Genomic DNA, 21629 nt, shown 5'->3' with positions numbered 1-21629 from the left:
CTCCATTGGGCCTAAATCTCTTTCCCATTTCGCTCTCGCTTTTAAAGGGAAGTCTAGCAGATGTGCATGTAGAAGGTCCTTATAAAGGGTGGTAATGACTCCCCTTGTGGACCCTTCCCCACACACGTATTCCAGAACTATGTCCTCCTGGATCTCAATACCACCACCCTTGTTCTGAGCTTTAAAAGCATGTTTCATCTGAGCATATTGATATTCCCCAGTCGGTCTCAGTCCAAACTCCCCTTGCAGCTGCGAAAAGGACTTTAATCCTCGTTGTTGAACTATCTGAGCCACCAAGTGGATTCCTTTGGCCCTCCACTCCGTCAGCACTCCAAGGGCCGCAAACTCAACCAAATTATTATTAAACCATATCGGTGTAAATTTAGTCAGCCCCGTGACCCCCCGAATCTGTCGCAGTCTGGTCCATAATTTATATATCAAAAACATAGTTGGGTATAATTTCCCCAATGCATCCAAGGAACCATCCTCCAGACACTGCGCTACCGGTCGTCGGTCCGTCATCCCCTCCATCAAGTGCTGTACCGCACTGGAAGACGCCTCCCGCGCCCAGCCCTTCAAATGTTGGCTCTGGGCTGCAAGAAAATATAACTCAGGATTGGGTAAAGCCAATCCTCCATCTTCCTTGGGTCGCTGAAGCGTCTCCAGGCGAATACGTGGGCACCGCCTCCCCCATATCAGACTTCTAAATAGAGCATTAATCTGCCGGAATTTCCCACGTGGAATCCAAACTGGCGCGTTATGTAGGACGTAGAGTAATTTGGGCATCAGAACCATTTTAATTAGATTAACCCTACCTACCACCGATAAGTGTAATTTATTCCACGCATCCACTTTTGCTTTAAGAGCGCCCATGAGAGGTGTCAAATTCCTATATAAAAACTCTGTAACTGGCATCGAGATCCATATTCCCAGGTATTTGAAAAGGGATACTACCTTAAGCCGCCCCTCTCCCAATGGCTCACTTCTACTCTCCTCCACCTCATCCACCTCAAAGAGGACCGATTTATCCCAGTTTATCCTCAATCCCGATAAGTCTCCAAATTTCCCAACGATCTCGATAGCCCCTTTCAAGGCTTCATCCGGGTCCGCTAGGAACAGTAGGATGTCGTCTGCATATAACGCAATCTTCTCCTCCACACTCCCATATCTGAACCCAGGGACCTCATCCGATTGCCGGATCTTGGCGGCCAGTGGCTCCACAGCTAAGGCAAATAGAAGGGGCGACAGTGGGCAACCCTGCCTCGTACCTCTGGCCAGCTTTATAGGTTGAGAAAGCTCCCCATTCACTCTAATTCTAGCTGTTGGTAGTGAGTATAACAGTTGAGTCCACGCCACAAATTGCGGGCCAATACCCATACATTTCAACACCCGCCAGAGATATCCCCACTCCACACTGTCAAACGCCTTATGGGCATCCAAGGATGCAATAACCCTTCGGCCACAATTGTCAGACTTCAGCTGCAGGTTCATATGCAGCCTCCGCAGATTAACCGCTGTAGATCTGTCAGGCATAAAACCAGATTGATCCGGATGTACAAGGTTAGCAATGACGCTGGACAAACGGGTAGCTAACACCTTGGCCAAGAGCTTGACATTGATGGTTAACAGAGAGATTGGCCGATATGACTCAGGCTTCCCCAGATCCTTATCCTCCTTCGGAATAACCACTATATTAGCCTCCCTCATAGATGCTGGGAGAAACCCTTGGCATCCAGCCTCCTCCAGTACTAACTTTAATCTGGGAATCAGCACTTCCTCCAAACTTTTATAGATTTCGGCTGGTAACCCATCAACCCCAGGTGCCTTCCCATTGGCCATAGACTTCAGCGCCCGACTCAGTTCCTCCTCGGTGATAGGGGCATCGAGGCTCACCCTATCCTCCTCACTCAATTTCGGAAGACCCAGACTCTCAAGGAAAGTCTCCGTTTCTCCGGCTGACTCATTGACCTTGGAGGAATATAAGTCCGCGTAAAAGTCCGCAAAGACCTTTATAATATCCGGTGTTTCAGATACCCTGCTCCCCCCATCCGAAACCAACGAGTGTACATACGAGGTACTACGCTGAGCCGCGGCTACCACCGATAGCATGTGTCCAACTGTCTCTCCCTCCTGAAAATAAGCCACCCTCTGAAACTCCCGCTTCCTTTCAGCTTTCCCCAGCAGAATCTTTTCCATACAATTTTGCGCTGTTCTCAATCTTTTCTCTGCCTCGGAAGTCCCCAGCACAACCATCTCGTCCTCCGCGGCTTTCAGCTCCTCCATCGCCACTCTCTCCGCCTCCCTTGTCCTCCTCTTACACCTACTAATGTCTCTAAATAGTAACCCTCTCAGGTACGCTTTCATTGCATCCCAAACGGTTAGAGCATCTGTACTCCCATCATTTAACGCAAAGAATTCCGTCACCTCCTTCCCTATACCGTCCAAGTCAATGCTCTGTAACCAGTTAGGATGGATCTTCCATTCTCTCCCGCTTGCGGTCCGTGTCCCCAACAACCTAACCTCCACCTCAATTGGACTATGATCCGAAAGGGCCCTCGGCAGATAACGCACCTCCCCCACCATTGTGTCCAACAGGCGATTACCCAGTGCCATATCAATTCTGGATAGCGTAGCATGAGCCGGTGAATAGCACGAGTATCCTCTCTCCCCAACATGTCTGACTCTCCATAGATCAATCATGCCTAATTCACGCACATAGGATCCAAATGTTGTAGTGTGCCCCTCCGACCTATTCTGGGTGTTCTTATTTTTATCCCAAAAGTCATCACATATATTGTTCAAATCCCCAATAATTAAGATTGGCAGTGGTTCCCATCGTCCCACCCTCTCCAATACCTCCCTGATCTTCTTACTTGAATATGGAGGTGGAATATACATTGCCGCAACACACAATCTCACTCCATACAATATACATTGTATCACCACATACTGACCCTCAGCATCCACGCATACTTTCACCTCTTCATATTGCACTCCCACCGGCACCAACACTGACACACCTCTTGAGTACGTCGAAAAGGTAGAATGATACCCCTTCTGTATCCAACGTCTATTCAGTACATCCACTTTCTCCTGTATCAAGTGCGTCTCTAGCAAGCATATCATAGAAGCCCGTTGATCCTTCGCATATTGCAAGCTCGCAGCTCTCCTAGACTTATCCGCCAGGCCTCTCACATTCCAGCTCAATATCTTAAAGCGGTCCCCTATTATGTGACTCATCATCTTTAGTTGTGTCGTTACTCCCGGTTCTGAGCTGTCTAACTTCCCTTCCCACCCTCACCCCACTCCCCCCTCCCCCACACCCCCCAATACTATACATTCTGCCTCTTATCAAGAGTGGGGCACCATCACCCATTGCGAACACTCTTGTTAACGTAACCTTCTCCTTCCGCCTCCCGCTACCGTTTATAACAGAATTCGGCGCAATTCTTAGAAGAACAATATAATTGAACCTGTATTGTATTACAACTGCAAGAAACTAAATAAACTTTTAGTACGCTGCACACCCTTCCTCCCTCGTACTTCTCCGCCGCATCAGCACTCCCAGTGCTTTCCCTGAGTAATATCCAACTCCACCCTTCAACCTTCACATTTCAATTACCAGTGTACTGTCAGTCAATCTCTTTTTTTCCCTTTTTGAAAGAATTAAGATACCTCCCGACCAACCCGCCTCACATTTTCAATCTCCTTTCCCTTTAAGTTTTTTAGCGTTAAGATCTATCCACTGGGTAGCGTCCTCCGGCGTCTGGAAAAAATGAATCTTATCCAACGCTACCACTCTCAGTCGTGCCGGAAACATCATGGAGTATTGCACTCCCAGTTCTCTCAGCCGTCTCTTGATACCCGTGAACATCATCCGTTGTTTCTGTACCAGGGCGGAATAGTCAGGGTAAATAGCAATTCTTTGACCTCCAATTGTCAGATCCGTCATGTCTCTAGCTTTCCTCAGGATAATGTCTCTGTCTCTATAGTTTAGGATTTTGGCAAGCACGGTACGGGGATTTGCTCCAGGGACAGGTGGTTTCGGTGGGACCCTGTGGGCTCTCTCTACCGCAAATACTTTTCAGTGCTGCATCACCAAAGGTCTCAAGGAGCCAGCTTTCAATATACTCCGTGGGATTCCTCCCCTCAGTTTTTTCAGGGACACCCACTATACGAATGTTATTTCTTCTGGACCTATTCTCCAGATCCTCATTTTTTGCAGCCAGCTCCGATATTGTTTGAGCAAACTTCCTCTCCGCTTTCTGCAGCTGCACTATATGGTCTTCTGCCGTGCTCACTCTTTCCTCCACAGCCCCCACACGTTTGTCAATCTTTTGCAGGGCTGCATTTATCTGGGCTGTATCCCCTTTAACCTCCTGTAGCTGCTGGGTCAGGGATTGTTTGCAGGATGATACCAGTGCAAAGACATCTCTAAGGGTGGGCTCTGCTCCTGACTCCTTATCTTCAGGTCCCCCCGCTACCACCGCCATGTCACCATCCCTGCTCCCCTGTTGTACCTCCTGCTCCTCTGCTGGGCTTTCCTCCTCTCCTTCTGTGTCTGTGTCCCCTCCAGCGTCCTCCTCTGCTTTTCCTGTGTTCCCTGCGGCTTCCACTCTAGCAAACTGCTGGAGCTTTGCCGCCACCGCCATTCTTTTCTGGCATGCCGCGTTGTCCTTCTCCGCCTTCTCCCTGGCGTCGGCGCCATCTTGGCCGGTCCCTGCCTCGCCGGCTCCGGCGTCTTTGTCTCCTCCTGGTCATGTTTGCCGATCTCAGGGCCGCCGCTATTCACCGCCGCACTCCCGGGACTCTCCTGCAGCCGGTAAGCGCTTTGAATCGCCGCTCAGCTGCGGCTTATCAGGATAAACTCAGCGTTAGCAGCGGGAGCGCTCTGTCACGCGTCCGCTTACATGGACGTTCAGGCCACGCCCCGGGATTACCTTCCTGACGGACATCATATGACTGATTATTCTGTAAGTTATTGGCTTGTTGCAGTGCGCTTGCTCTGATTAATCTCGTACTAAATGCCTTTCCTTGCCAGTAGTTTGTGCGCTTGCTCACTGGTTATTCTTTGGAAGGAAATGCGAGAGAGAGCCGGGGTTTACAGAAGTCCCCCTGCCATCACCAATCTATGATGGAGCTTAGAGTCGCAGCTCTCTGGTGCCCCCCTTACCCTAAGGTCAGTCAGGGAACCTCATCTAGGGTAAGTAGTCACCGGAGAGGCTGCCCTGTCACGTACTGGATATCGGGGCACTCTGCAGTGAGGACAGTGTATATATATCACCAGTGCCAGGCCGGGAAAATATATACCTCCGGTCCGTCACTGCCAGGATCCCGCAATAACACCAGAACGGTATGCTGCCACCAGTTCCTTATTGGATATAAGCCCGGTCCATTAGCAAGCTTATATCGGGTCTGAAACCAACCCCGGGTAGCGTATAAATACGTACTTGCCAGACTCAGACGGGGGAAATCGGGTTTCGAGATAAATGAGCAGCTCAAAATTAATTGATATTTCAATTGCCGAAAAGCGCACTAGATAATACACAGATGTCATGGATCCCTACTCCGTGGTGTCACTTATTCATCACGTGCCTGCTCTCACACGTGACTTGGGGTTGTGCCTGCAAGGCTTAATCTCTCCCCACTCTCGGTCCAGCATTCAACCTCTGTCCTATGCTGTAATGGGAGCATAAATCACACACCGACCCAGGCCACACACCCGCTCATACGCGCTGCCACCACTCATCGAATACACGGGCGATGAGTCCCGGAACTAATAATACTAATAATGTCTATCACTCAAGGCTCACACACCTTTTGGCTATGGATTCTTTTAGAACATTCAAGGTTCAACTTGTTAAAGTTTTATACTTTAATAGCAAAATGTTCAATGCTTGCAATAAGAAAAAGGTATAAAAATATGATAATAAGACAACTTATGCAAACAATGTCAAAATAAACAGGAGAAAACTTACAGAAATTATCTAACTGGTAGTTTGCTTTCTGCTCCCTGAGGGAAGGAAGAAGGTAGATTGGATCACATCAGTTTCTCAGGCTGCCCCCATCATGTGAACACAATTCTGTCTGCAGCCTAAATTTATAACTTTGGTCTGAGGTCAGGTTTCTAGACCCGCCTCCCAGGTTAATATAATTGCGGTCTGTTTGATTGGGCATGGCCGCTCTACTAATGAATATATATTTTCCTCTGGAGACACGTGTGAGATGGTTCCCAGGGATAGATTCCCTCAGGCCGCAATTTAGCTTCTCCCCTCCAAGACCTAGAAGGTGCCAAATGTTGCTTTTCTTTTCGGCCCTAGCTAGACCTCCTGGTGAGATCTGGAGACAGAATTTCTACTATTCCCAAGGAAGTACCTATTAACACCTAGGTGCGACTTGCCTTCAGGACAGATGTTACATTATCACTGGTCACACATATAACCCTAGACATATGTCACTACACACATATAGATATATATATATACACTCGTATATACACATATTTCACCAGAACACACATACAGAGTAATAAACAGATATTGTAGCCAGAAGTACAGATAAAGGGAGGGTACAGGTGTGAGATTGCAGTTAGCTGCATGTGTCACGTTACCGTTCCTTATAATTTGTGGATGAAGGGAAGCTCTCGTATCCACAGGCACCTTCTTAGTTACTGGTCTGTCTCCACGCGTGACATGACGCGGCTTCCGTGGCAGAACAATGACACTGGCTAAAGGTGTGTAGCTAGGTGGAGGCTTTTAACACCCAACTCGCCACCTCCCATATTTGCCACCGCCTCTTTGGATTGGACTGAAATCTCCTCCCTAGACCTTCTAGCTGAAATAATTCCCAATATCTAGGGTGGGTCATAGCTTCCTAGTGGGAGGTACAAAAGGGATGACTGACGTCTCAACGGGTTCGTTGGGGCTGGATCGATATGGAGAATTCAAACTTGGGTCGGGTAAGTGGTTTTGGAGAGCCGGTCTCGATAGCTCTGTATCCAGGACAGCTAGAGAAAGGTGAGACACGGGTGTGTGTGTGGAGGGCTCCCAGGGTTCTGGTGGTATATTGGACATAACCCTGAGGTGCACAGTATTCTCATAATTTATCTCTAGGTGTCAGTGACGCTCGGTCTAGAGCTTCCATTAATTGATGTTGGCCACCTTGCACAAAAGACGGCAGGGGGTCCCAGCTCTGCTGTTCCTCGCCTTCATGAACACGTGGCCTCTAATTCTCTGGCCATATGGAAAAGTTCTGTTCTTTTGGGAATTGTGTACTTATCCCAAGGGTGAGGGACACAACCCTGCTGTGAAGGGAGATCATTGGATAATCTATGAGGCCTGAATTAATAAATCCAAAATGGAGTCTCCCTTGTCCCTCACACCTCCCCGCTTTAGAGGGCACTAGGGAGTATCATATTCCTGCGCGCCCTTCCACAACCTCCCCTTGCCGGGGCAACCCATCAGCATTCCCGTGGTCACGCCCCCTTTTGTGACGAATGGTGAAGTGGTATTGCTGGAGTGCGAGGTTCCAGCGTAGCAACCTCCCATTCGTCCCAGAGACCGTGTGAAACCAGCTGAGGGGGTTGTGGTCCGTTCCCACGGTGAAGTGGCGCCCGTATAAATAGGGCTGCAGGGCCCATACAATTGCCAGGCATTTCTTTTCCGCCGTAGAGTAGGCCACCTCCCTCGGCAATAGCTTCCTGCTCAGGTACAAGATGGGATGTTCCTGTCCCATCGAGTTAACCTGACTGAGCACGGCACCGAGGCCAAAGTCACTGGCGTCGGTCTGTGCTACAAACGGCCTTTCAAAGTCTGCAGCTTGCAGTACTAGGAAGCTAGAGAGAGCGGGCTTGAGCGCCTGGAAAGCTGTCTCGTATGGGACTGTCCAGTCAACTGAGACAAGCATTTTATTCTTGGTGAGGTCCATCAGGGGCTTAGTGGGGAACGAATCTCCTATAGTACCCGGCAGTTCTCAGGAAGGACATCACCTGCTTCTTGGTCCTGGGGGTGGGCCAGGATGCAATGATTCTGGCACTTGGATCATAACTTCGTATTGGGAGGTCCAAACGGGACGACTGACATCTCAGTGGGTTCTTTGGGGCTGGACCGATATGGAGAATCCAAACTTGGGTCTGCTAAGTGGTTCTGGAGAGCCAGTATCTATAGATCAGTATCCGAGACAGCTAGAGAAAAATGAGACACGTGTGTGTGGAGGGCTCCCAGGGTTCTGGTGGTATATTGGACTTAACAGTGAAATGCATGGTGCTCCCATTCATCTCTAGGTGTCGGTGACGCTCGGTCCAGAGCTTCCATTAATAGCGAATTGGTGTTGGCCGCCTTACACAAAAGACAGCAGGGGGTCCCAGCTCTGCTCCTTCTCCCCTTCAGTCCTCTGATTCTCTGGCCATATAGAAAAGTTCTGTTGTTTTGGGAATTGTGTACTTACCCAAGGGTGAGGGCCACAACCCTGCTGTGAAGGGAGATCACTGGATAATCTTAGAGGCCTGAATTATTAAATCCAAAATGGAGTCTCCCTCTTCCTTCACAACCTTGTACTAGATCCATTTCCTTGCCAGTACGTTGTGCACTTGCTCACTGGTTAATCTTGTACTAGATCCCTTTCCTTGACAGTACTTTGTGCTGGCTCATTGGTTAATCTTTTACTAGATCCATTTCCTTGACAGTACTTTGTGCTTGCTCACTGGTTAATCTTGTACTAGATCCCTTTCCTTGACAGTACTTTGTGCTTGCTCACTGGTTAATCTTGTACTTGAACCATTTCCTTGACAGTACTTTGTGCTTGCTCACTGGTTAATCTTGTACTAGATCCCTTTCCTTGACAGTACTTTGTGCTTGCTCACTGGTTAATCTTGTACTAAATCCATTTCCTTGACAGTACTTTGTGCTTGCTCACTGGTTAATCTTGTACTAGATCCCTTTCCTTGACAGTACTTTGTGCTTGCTCACTGGTTAATCGTGTACTAGATCCATTTCCTTGACAGTACGTTGTGCACTTGCTCACTGGTTAATCTTGTACTAGATCCCTTTCCTTGACAGTACTTTGTGCTGGCTCATTGGTTAATCTTGTACTAGATCCATTTCCTTGACAGTACTTTGTGCTTGCTCATTGGTTAATCTTGTACTAGATCCTTTCCTTGACAGTACTTTGTGCTTGCTTACTGGTTAATCTTGTACTAGATCCCTTTCCTTGACAGTACTTTGTGCTTGCTCATTGGTTAATCTTGTACTAGATCCTTTCCTTGACAGTACTTTGTGCTTGCTCACTGGTTAATCTTGTACTAGATCCCTTTCCTTGACAGTACTTTGTGCTTGCTCACTGGTTAATCTTGTACTAGATCCATTTCCTTGACAGTACTTTGTGCTTGCTCACTGGTTAATCTTGTACTAGATCCATTTCCTTGACAGTACTTTGTGCTTGCTCACTGGTTAATCTTGTACTAGATCCATTTCCTTGACAGTACTTTGTGCTTGCTCACTGGTTAATCTTGTACTAGATCCCTTTCCTTGACAGTACTTTGTGCTTGCTCACTGGTTAATCTTCTACTAGATCCATTTCCTTGACAGTACTTTGTGCTTGCTCATTGGTTAATCTTGTACTAGATCCTTTCCTTGACAGTACTTTGTGCTTGCTTACTGGTTAATCTTGTACTAGATCCCTTTCCTTGACAGTACTTTGTGCTTGCTCATTGGTTAATCTTGTACTAGATCCTTTCCTTGACAGTACTTTGTGCTTGCTCATTGGTTAATCTTGTACTAGATCCTTTCCTTGACAGTACTTTGTGCTTGCTCACTGGTTAATCTTGTACTAGATCCCTTTCCTTGACAGTACTTTGTGCTTGCTCACTGGTTAATCTTGTACTAGATCCATTTCCTTGACAGTACTTTGTGCTTGCTCACTGGTTAATCTTGTACTAGATCCATTTCCTTGACAGTACTTTGTGCTTGCTCACTGGTTAATCTTGTACTAGATCCCTTTCCTTGACAGTACTTTGTGCTTGCTCACTGGTTAATCTTGTACTAGATCCCTTTCCTTGCCAGTACTTTGTGCTTTCTCATTTGATACTTAAGAATTCCGTTTCCAGACTTGATATCCTCATCTCCTTCACCGTGTGGTAATCATTATCTTTGATCTATTTCATTAATTGTGCGTATATATGGAACAGACTCTGGGCATACTTCCACCATTACCCCTGAGGAAGCCACATGTAGTGGCGATACGCGTGGGGTCTCTGCTCCCTGTGTCATGGCTGCTGTGTACAGGTCCATGCTTGTACGTGTTGTCATTTTTGGATGTGTTACCTTGGATTCTTCTGGTGCTTTGGGTTTGTTGGATCTATATGTGTACTACTATTAAGGTTTCTACAAGGACATGTTTACATAATGTTTTCTTGTTATTTATACTGGGGAACATCACATGCTATCTCCTTTATTGGATTACTCCATTGTCATCTCTTAAAGGCTTTTCACATGAATCTATAATTTTTTAGGTTCTCTCAAACATGTGCATTAAAGGAGGGGTGGTATACAAGTCTTTTTGGCTTTTTAAATGTTTTTATTACGTATGTTGTGATAAAAGATTTTTTGTAATTTAACAAAATGTTGTCATGTGGCTAGCGGGCTCACTTGTTTTGTGTAGTCCATGCTCACAAGTGTGTAGAAGGTAATTCTTTTATAGATAGTACTGCCCTCCCGTTTTGCTCACTATATAAGTTTTTTCTGGTAGTTTTTCACGACCTCCTTATAATCACCGCTGTATGTTGTAGAGAGGAGTCAGCCTGGCGACGTGGAGGAGAAAGTGGCTTAACAGCTAGGAGAACCTCACCTGGCGATGAAGACCAGAAGGATGACCGAAGACGTCCTGCAAGGACAGAAGGGGATGAACGTACGTCAGTCTCATTGTTCCCTAGACCTAATTATTGAGTATTGGACATATGAAGCACGGTGGCTCAGTGGTTAGCACAGCAGCGCTGTGGTCCTGGGTTCGAATCCCACCAAGGACGACATCTGCAAGGAGTTTGTATGTTCTCCCCGTGTTTGTGTGGGTTTCCTCCGTGTTCTCCGGTTTCCTCCCACATTCCAAAGACATACTGATAGGGAATTTAGATTGTGAGCCCCATTGGGGACAGCGATGATAATGTGTGCAACCTGTAAAGCGCTGCGGAATATGTTAGCGCTATATAACAATAAAGATGATTATTATTATTATGAAGGCGGGTGATGAAGAAGTAGCTGTCACCTTGCAGCGCTCATCTGTGAGTGTTCTTCGAAGTGCAGATTGCATTTGTCCTTCTGAACACTTACGTTTCTCATAGCTGGAGACCTGCAAGTATCTTCGTGTGGTTCCAGGTTTAATCTTCTTCTTTTCTCTATTACAGCGAGTCAGTGGCGAATAGGAGAAGATAAAGAGGAACGTGGGACTCCCCGACGAGCTCCAGCTGCCGACAAGGAGAAAAGTTCATGGCGCACAGAAAAGAAAGAGGATAAAGAAACAGCTCGTCGTACCAAGAATGAGACCGATGAGGAAGGGTGGACGACCGTGCGCCGCTAGGTACGGCCTTTGTTTTCCTCCCCCATCTTTCCAGATATTACTTTAAAATCATAAATTGTCAGGTCCAAGTAGAGTGACATAAATGGCAGTAGTTGTCTGTGCAGACGACGTCTCCGGTCCTCCTATGGATAGCAAGTGTAGCACAATCTTGTGACCACCCTGTTTTTATTTCTCGCCATTATTCTTGCTGACTTCACCTTATCTTGGTCTTGTAGGATTCACTTGCCTTCTAGATAAGGGGTAACGCTCTCCTCCGCCTTTCTAAGCGAGCACGCTAGTAACTTCCTGTCTCTCTTTGTGTTTTAGGGCTAATGGTCACAATTTAATAAAACATTTTGGCTCCTTGTTGCATTGCGACTCTTCAGTGATTACACAAAGCAAAGACCAAACCACGATGAAGTGATGCCTGTTCAGCAGGGTGGGAACACAGCTTCCATGGATGGAGATGACCATTTATCGGAGTGACCCCAGGAGGTTGTGTGATCTGCTTCTCCATGTGTATGCAGGATGGTGAAGTCCTCACATGATCTTTGTGAGGGAATTCTGATTTTAGGTTTTCTTTTCCCATGAGTCTTTCGTTGTCTTGTATCACAATGATGTGCGATTTAATGTCGTGGTGAACACAGGATTTAGTTCTGCTTATCGAAAAAGAAATAAAACTTGGCAACAATTTGTGTGTTGTGTTTGATGATGAAACAGAAGTAAGGATTCATTTACTCCAGTCCGTCCCCACCTTGCAGAACCAGTGCCGAGGTCTGAGGCGGCCATTGTGGATGTCTGTCTTCACCTGGCATTGAGCTGCTCCTACCATCAGGTAAGTGGAGAGATTTCCCACTGGCAATAGAAGGGAAATAAAGAAAGTCCCAGCACAAGTTTCTATTCCTTGTGACTTCGGAGCCAGGACCTCTTATTAGGTCACATCAGTGCCGGTGAGGCCATATCGCACGTCTCTGAAAGATGGAATTCTTGATGGACTGCCCAACTAGTTCAGGAGTTATTTCCGTCCATGACCGGACACATTTTCAGGTATTGGCCTACGTATGCTTTTAATTTTCTTGTTCATATATTCAAATCTTTTTTTTTTTTTTTTTTTCTGTTACCCATGACGGCACCAGTGAGAGAGGATTCTCCCTTCAAGGACAGGAAATCTTCAAGATAAAAAGGGTGGTGCAGATCTGCACATCAAGTTGTTTCCTGTTCTTGATGGGTGATCCTTCATGGACAGTGGCAGGAAGAAAAAGAAGAATGAAGACTCCCACTGGAAGTGTCACGGGTCCCTATGGGGGTATCACCCATCGGACGTGGGTCTGCGGCACCATAACTGCATGGTAGCCGGCAGCATCGCCTCTCATATGCGCAGTGAAAGTGCAAAGCGGAAGTCACGCTCTGATGACACGCGCCGGGACCTTTCACCCAGAATCGTACTTTCAGGGGTGGGAAGCTGCAGGAGCGTGCTGGGCTGCTAATCCCCTTACTACAATCCTTTTCAAGGGAGTATTGCCGGGAAAGCAGGGGCTCCTGTGATTTTCTATTATTCAGAGCCGGAGCATCAGTCACAGTGTCTCCAGCCGCTCGAGCACGCAGTACCAGGGGCTCCAGGTCAAGTCGGCACAGCTCCAGCAGAAGAGCCAGAGATTTCGGATGATATTCTGCCTCCTGTTCGGGTACCCCGTTGAGTCATCTATGTGAAAGTTCAACCTGTTAAGGTTTTCTTCTCTCTACCTTGTATGTCTAGGAGATTCTCAACAAAAGCTCAGCAAAGTCTAATCACAGAGCCTGTGCTCTGTGTGGCCAGGGGTTGGCCAGGGCATGGCCTGAAAGATTATGCCAGTCTTTCATAAACGAGATGTTTCAGAGGAATCCCCAAATTTCTCCTCTAGTCTAAGATCCCTCATTAGAGCAGAGGTTGAGACGTCCTCGAGCTGCCTCCCACTCAGGAAAAACATCACATACACACAAAACCTCCCACGTTATCAGCTACTGAGCCAGACGAAGGGTTCTGCAGGACTCTTCCTCAATGTCTTCCTCATCAGAAAGTGACTCCAGGACTGGTCATTGATTTCCACTAGAAGAAGTGGACAATCTGGTAAAAGCAGTGATGTCTCCAATGGGACTAGTCGACCTAAAAATCGGTGCAAGACATAATATTAGGGACTCTAGATCAGAAAAAAACAAAACCTTCCCTATTAATGTGAGCAGGGTCTCATTAACAAACAATGGGGAAAGCCAACAAAAAGGGGCCCCTTCAAAATGACATACCCCTTTGATGAGGCAACAGCATCCTGGAATAAAGCCCGGTCATAGAAAATATTAAAAATCCTTGAGGTCCCTCCTATCACCACTCCCTTATTTCTTCTGCCAGTTGTCTTCAGACAAATGATGGATGCCTTTATGTAAAATGGCAGTGACAGATGTTAAGCAGATTAATTAAGATGCGAGTATTCCTCTTCATGTCCAGATGACAGAAGAGGATGTGTATGGTCCACAGAGAGACAGGAAAGGCCTTATTAGGGCCTGAAGTGGATCGAAGAAGATATGATTCCCTTTACAACCAGCCATGGTCACGGCAGACAATATGGCTCAGAGAGAAAATATGGAATATTGGAGTTTCTATACATCCAGTATTAATGAGACGTATATTGGTGGCACTGGGATAACTAGGCCAAACATACACATGGTCTCATAATTATAACCCCCACTAAAAAGCCCCAAATCCATAGGGGCCATATAACCACCAGCAGCTCGGCCATGTTTGGTCTCTAAGCGTAGCTGAAATCCCGATACAAAAGATGACATCAGTCTCGACCTTCTGTGATCGCTCTATGAAGAGATTGCATAAATTGGTATTTCTTAAAATCATGAAGGGCTGAGAGCAGCCCACAATCGGGCCCTTGTGAGGTCATCCCGGGGGAGTGGGTGGGACTCGGGGTCTGATAAAAGAGCAATCCCAATTATCAGCGTTTGTGCAGAGAGCAACAAATCATGTATGTATGTATGCAGGGGCCCTGTTTATTGGCCGCCAAATCGACGCGCGCTCCGGCTAAACTGAATGGTCTCTGTGATTGGTGTAGTAAGTTCTGTTAATCCATTTTATGTAACCGTTTATGCTGTATTGCTTTATCCCGCTTGTAAAATCTTTTGTATATTTTTCATAAACACTGCCTCCGTTTGGATTAAATATAAATTTCATTAGTTCTGTAAACTATATGCCTTGAAACCATAAGCTACCGTAACGGTGTCCGTTCGACCGAAACAGAGTGGTGGCGGCGGCGAGTAGTCTGGGGTTATCAGGGAGTTAGCTGTGACCGTACCGAGGTGTGTACACATATTCCAGGTGTTGGAATCCGGAGGTGTATACGCCGTACGCTCATCGTTAATAGTCAAACTAGTGGTGCGAGCAGGCTGCGGCCTGCTCCGTTGATCATCGGCCAATCATGTAATTGTCCAGATGATAGGAGGCAGCAAAGAGCTGTGCGCTCCAAAGATCACAGCGGGAGGTATTCGTGACCTTTTCGGCCCATGATATCAGGGATTTGTGGGATTAAGAAAGTCCTGACAGATATTGTATCCCTGACAAGCCCCCAAATTGTATGTTGCTATTTCTAAAGCCTCAAGAAAATCCCCTCTCCCCTTGAAGATACAGGGTTAATTATAGATGCCTTAGATAGAAATATTGATACTTCCATTAAAGGTAGGTGGGAGTCACGGTTCATAGCGGCAATTTATACCGCCCAATCGCTCATGATCTGGTTAAATGGATTGGAAGACCAGTTGAAATGCTCCCCGGGACTCATTCTTGGCCACACTCCTGGTGATGAAAGCGGAGGTCTTCCCGGCAGATTCAGCCAGATCATCAGCGTGGTCTAACTCAGGACATAGTCATCTGGTTAAAATGCTGGCTGGGAGACGTACAGGTAAATGGCAAGTTGTGCTCTCTCGCGAAGGAGAATATTTATTCGGCACACCCTTGGATGACATCCTCCAGAAGACAGGATAAGAAGGGGTTCCCAAGATCCCTCTTGTAATTCTTCAAGCAGCCCTTTCGGAGGAAGACATTCAACCGAAAGAGCAAGATAGGTGGGATGCAATTCAAGAAGGGTAAAGCATTTCTGTGTTGCAGTTTTCCCTAGAAGCGCAGAGACTCTCCATGTGATTTTGCTCCCTAGGTGTGTGTCGGGGGGAGAGTTACTCTCTTCCTTCCAGCCTGGGAAAAAAAAATTCCTACAGTATCTGGATCCTCAACATAATAAAATCAGGGTTGAGGCTGGAGTTCCTGACACATCCACGAGAGAGATTTGTGGTACCTGCCCCACGAGCGTCTCCACCAGAACATCTGATATTAGTTTTAAATCTGTTAGGGAAGAACTTCATACTTGAAGATCCACCAGACTCTGGTGACCAGAGCATGTACGGAAAGGTTTCTACTACCCCCTCACCCCCCCCCCCTCACCCCCCCCCCCGTTTCTAATAAGCAAGCCAGATGTCACCTACAGGATAATTAACCTAAAAAAATCGAAATACATTTTGAAAAATTCCCACATTCAACATGGAGTTGATAACATCTGCAGTAAAGCTATTCTTCCCTTGATGTTATATGGCAGCACTAGATCAAAGGGATGCGTATTCAGATGGATCTGGATAAGTTGGAAACTTGGGCTGAAAGGTGGCAGATGAGGTTTAACAATGATAAATGTAAGGTTATACACATGGGAAGAAGGAATCAATATCACCATTACACACTGAACGGGAAACCACTGGGTAAATCTGACAGGGAGAAGGACTTGGGGATCCTAGTTAATGATAAACTTACCTGGAGCAGCCAGTGCCAGGCAGCAGCTGCCAAGGCAAACAGGATCATGGGGTGCATTAAAAGAGGTCTGGATACACATGATGAGAGCATTATACTGCCTCTGTACAAATCCCTAGTTAGACCGCACATGGAGTACTGTGTCCAGTTTTGGGCACGGGTGCTCAGGAAGGATATAATGGAACTAGAGAGAGTACAAAGGAGGGCAACAAAATTAATAAATTAATAAAGGGGATGTGAGAACTACAATACCCAGATAGATTAGCGAAATTAGGATTATTTAGTCTAGAAAAAAGACGACTGAGGGGCGATCTAATAACCATGTATAAGTATATAAGGGGACAATACAAATATCTCGCTGAGGATCTGTTTATACCAAGGAAGGTGACGGGCACAAGGGGGCATTCTTTGCGTCTGGAGGAGAGAAGGTTTTTCCACCAACATAGAAGAGGATTCTTTACTGTTAGGGCAGTGAGAATCTGGAATTGCTTGCCTGAGGAGGTGGTGATGGCGAACTCAGTCGAGGGGTTCAAGAGAGGCCTGGATGTCTTCCTGGAGCAGAACAATATTGTATCATACAATTATTAGGTTCTGTAGAAGGACGTAGATCTGGGGATTTATTATGATGGAATATAGGCTGAACTGGATGGACAAATGTCTTTTTTCGGCCTTACTAACTATGTTACTATGTAAATGTCGTCTACCTCATCAAAAAAAGAGAAAAGCTATTCAGTCTGATCTCTATGGCAGTACAAAAACCTGTAATAACCCTCAGGAGAGCAATGTCTCTGCTAGGCTCTCACCTCTTGTATGCCGGCAGTGAATTGGGCACAGATTCACACAAGAGTTACAGTGAAATATTCTAGAGAACTAGATTGCCTTCTAGACCTCCTAGTAAGGCCGGGATCACACATGCGAGAAACACGTCCGTGTCTCGCATGTGAAATCCAAGGTCTGGCGCCGGCACTCAAGAGCGGAGCGTGCGGCTCCATGTGTTGCTATGCGGCCGCACGCTCCGCTCTGAAGTGCCGGCACCACAGCTTGGATTTCACATGCGAGACACAGACGTGTTTCTCGCATGTGTGATCCCGGTCTAAGGCTAACACTTCCTCAAGAGATAAACTCTTTTAATTGGTGGTTGAGGTTGGAGGTAGTGCCTTGGGTTCCTAACATCACCAGGGTAGTCACCACAGATGCCTGTCCTAGGGGGTGGGGGACCCATCTCGACAACCATTTAATCCAAAGAAATTGGTCAGTGGAAGAAAGGAAGGGTTCCTCAAATATGTGGGAGCTTCTTGCAGTGGAAAATGTGCTGATCAGATTACTGCCATTCTTGCAGGATCACCACGTAAGAATAGTCTGATAACCAGGTCACGGTCATGCACATAAACCATCAGGGAGGCACTCGCTCCAGAGTCCTGATGCAAATTTCGAAGCAGATATTTAGGTTGGCAGAAGCGAATGTCCGATCATTGTCCTACATATCAAAGTAAAGACATCAAAGCAGACTTCCTGAGCTGCATACGGCTGCAACAGTGGAAATGGTCCCTAAAAAGATTGTGGCCATGTGGGGTTGTCCAGAGATGGATCTTTTCGCTACCAGGCTAAACAGGAAGAATTTTGTTCTCTGAACCAGGAGGAGAACCCTCAAGTTGTAGATGCTTTTTTAATCAACTGGGACCTCAGTCTTGCGTACGCCTTTTCTCCTATCTGTCTGATTCCAGTGGTGCTAAAGAAGATCAGAGACGATGGAGCGAGGGTAGTTCTCATAGCCCCATTCTAGCCCAAGAGACCTTGGTTCTTCTGGCTAAGAAGATGTCGATCACAGAACCCTGATTTCTTCCGGTGATCACGGACCTTCTATCTCTGGGACCTATATACCATTCTCAAGTGAAGAGGTTGCATTTACCAGTGTCACGGTTCACACTGTACTGCCAACAATATGTCAGGGATCCTGGGGAGGATGCCTTTATCATCCCCACTACTCACACCAATTTGTCACGAACCGGGGTGTTTTGGTTGCCCCTGGTTCCTTCTGAACGGGATTTAGCCATATCCCACTTCCGGTTTGGAACTTGCAGCTCTCTGGCACCCCCTTTATCATCAGGTCAGATTAGGTACTGCACATAGGGTAATTGGTCGCCAGAAAGGCTGCCTGCTATGTCCTGGCTATGGGGCATGCTGCAGAGAGGGCAATATAACTACTCCCACACCCACCCAATTGAAAATAATTATCAACACCGCCGCTACAAAGATTCCCAATAGCACAGAACAAAGTATGCTGCCACCAGTTCCGATTCCACAAGGGTTAACGGGTCCGGAGCCAACCCAGATCAGTAGCGTAATTCACTTCAGAGGAAGCGACAGTTTGTTTATAGAGCAGAGAGACAAGCTAGTAAATTATATATTTTACTCCATAAAAAGGGTAGGCAGTGTTTACAAAGTCTAAAAGATATTATAAAGAAGACAAATCATGTGTACATTACAGATTACAAATGAAATAGGATTAACGTTGAAAAGAGAACACTTATAGGTTGTTCACATCATTTCATAATCATCATGGCGGCTGTGTGTTCAGTAGATACATCCAGATGCATTAGAACAGCTTGCTTCCTGGGCCAACACTAACTCACAACTCAGCAGGCCAAAGATATGCCCTCTTGTCGTGACATCACTAAGTGGGCTGAGTTATGATATGCACTCCTCTTTTCTCAGAATATGAAAACCATTTTTTACGCATATCTCGCTGTATGAACCTCGTGTAAGTAAGACACGAGGCTCATGATGTTCCCCACGTCAGGGGCGTTCTTTTAAGTGTAAATATGGAGCAATTACCTGAACCGCTTACTGAGAAATCTGTACTTTGCACTCATTGGGTTTAGCTGCTAGTGCTTTCAGTGGGTCATAGGTCTAGCGATGGACATCCGGAATATATAATTCTTTTCTTTCTAGCCCAAATCGGTGCCACTATATATAAGTTTAATTGAACAATTCCAGTTCCAACTAGTACTAGATGGGAGGAGGGATGAGTAGTTTTCCCAGTCTGGTATTTGCAGGGTAGAACCATAAAACATCAGTGATTCTAGTGGGGGGTTTTGAGTTACACACATATAAGGTAGAGAGAGAAGAGGGGGGGTCGGAATGGGCCGCAGCGTGTGTCTCTGTGCCATGTACCTTCTAGAACTAATCTCACATTATGACATTCTTACATTATTGTGACAAACAGTCTGGAACTAGAGAGGTCATTACTAGAGGGTAAAGGGATTTCTGTAAATCTGATCTTCACCCTACTGAGTAGTAGAAAGCCAGTTATCACGAAAATATATGGTAGGAACTTTTTCCAGGTTCTATCATCCAAAGGGTTTACTTTAGAGGGAAAAGTACCTCTCAAAGTGATTCTAGAATTCCTTCAGAAGTTACTAGATTTATGTTTCGTCCCTAGGAGCACTATACAACTGTAACCTAGCAGGCAACAGGTGTCTAGGTTTGTAAATGCCTGTGCTAGAGCCAAACCTATCCCTGTGATCAGAGCTCCTCCGTGGGATTTAAATTTAGCATTAAATGCATTGACAGAAATACCCTTTGAGTTTAGGTTCTACAAAAATAGTCACTCTAAAAAACCATACTATTGGTAGTAGGGTGAGCGACATACAAGCTCTCTGCAGATCCTCCCTTCACCCTGGTTTTGGAGGATAGTGTGATCTTGAAACCGTACCCGCCTATTTTTACTCAAGGTGGTTGCCAAATTTCATTGGTCTCAAGAGATAGGTTTACCATCCTTCTGTCCTGACCCTAAAAATCACAAGGAAAAAAAATTTCACACCTTAGATGTTTAGAGATGCGGTCTTAAGTATTTAGCGTCTACAAGAGACATGGAGGAAGGATAGGGCTCTATTCATCTCCTTTCATGGTTTTTTGGAAGGGGACAAGGGTTTCAAAGGGTACCTTATCGAGGTGGATAAGGCTGCCGTCACACTAGCAGTATTTGGACAGTATTTTACATCAATATTTGTAAGCCAAAGTGGGTGATAAATGCAGAAGTGGTGCATATGTTTCTATTATACTAATTGTTCCACTCCTGGTTTTGGCTTACAAATACCGATGTAAAATACTGACCAAATACTGATAGTGTGACGGCAGCCTAAGAGAGGCCATCAAGATAGCCTAAGTGGGGTAGGTAGAGCGGTTTCAGTAAATCTGAATGCCCATTCTATGAGCGCGATGGCAATGTCCTGGGAAGAAAGATCTGACGTGTCCAACGAGCAAATCTGTAAAGTGGCAACTTGGTCTTCCTCGTTTCTAAACACTACAGACTAGATCGATCCATCTCCTCTGACCTCATGTTTGGGAGAAGGGTTCTGCAGGCTGTGGTCCCTTCCTAATTTTCATTAACTCTCTTTAGAATTGAGAGTCCTCAGTGGTTGACACCTTTTAATGGCTAACTGAAAAGATGGTAACAAATTGCAAGCTTTCGAGACTACATACGTCTCTTCAGGCAAAGACTAAAACAAATTCTGAAGAATCACATATTTATGCACAACTGTTGTGAATTCCGTTATTGGTTGAAGTAGTATTTTTGTGAGTTCTGCTCTTGGGCTCCTCCTGTGGTCTTTAGTAGTATTGCTGCTTCTTGGATTTAGCTTCTCAGCTGTTTCCTTTGATTGTCTTTTGGGCTCGGCTATATTAGTCTGGCCAGGGCTGCCACTAGAAATTTCGGGGCCCCATACTGGCAAAATTTTCGGGGCCCCTTGAGACTCCGCCCAGGCTCCACCCCAGCCCCGCCTCTAGGCTCCACCCCTCGAACTGTCCACAGTCCCACCGCTCTCTCTTGGAAAATCTCCACTTCTCACCTATCACACATTGACAGTTCCCATCACCAGATCACACATATAGCCGGCAGCTTTTGTTTTGGCCAAAAGATTTTTTAAGCCGCCACCATAACACGGTAGACACTTTTGGTCGGGCCTTACTCTGCTGTAACCTATTAAATATTTGTTAAAATATGCAATACAATTCAGGTATATTTTTATTTATTTTTCAATTTTTAAAATGACCAATAATATCACATACAAGGAACAAATACCGCTACACCATGACCAGATGACATATTACCACCACAGTGATCGAATAATATCACATAAAAAGAACAAATACCGCTACACCATGACCAGATGACATATTACCACCACAGTGATCGAATAATATCACATACAAAGAACAAATACCGCTACACCATCACCAGACCGCATATTAC

The 21629-nt window shown here is 46.1% G+C and overlaps 1 protein-coding gene across 1 annotated transcript in view; it reads left to right on the top strand.

Annotated features, from left to right (window-relative positions):
- EIF3A (eukaryotic translation initiation factor 3 subunit A) overlaps positions 1 to 12238 on the top strand; it is a 36691-nt gene extending 24453 nt beyond the window's left edge. Inside the window, exons 20-22 of the mRNA XM_069754406.1 lie at positions 10784 to 10902; positions 11396 to 11568; positions 11875 to 12238. Of these exons, the coding sequence (XP_069610507.1) occupies positions 10784 to 10902; positions 11396 to 11568 (292 nt within the window). The 3' untranslated portion in view covers positions 11875 to 12238. The remainder of the gene's footprint in view (positions 1 to 10783; positions 10903 to 11395; positions 11569 to 11874) is intronic.
- The last annotated feature ends 9391 nt before the right edge of the window (positions 12239 to 21629 follow it).

The sequence above is a fragment of the Ranitomeya imitator genome, chromosome 2, assembly GCF_032444005.1.
Source record: "Ranitomeya imitator isolate aRanImi1 chromosome 2, aRanImi1.pri, whole genome shotgun sequence".
Taxonomy (NCBI): domain Eukaryota; kingdom Metazoa; phylum Chordata; class Amphibia; order Anura; family Dendrobatidae; genus Ranitomeya; species Ranitomeya imitator.
This window is presented reverse-complemented; position numbering and strand designations above follow the sequence as displayed.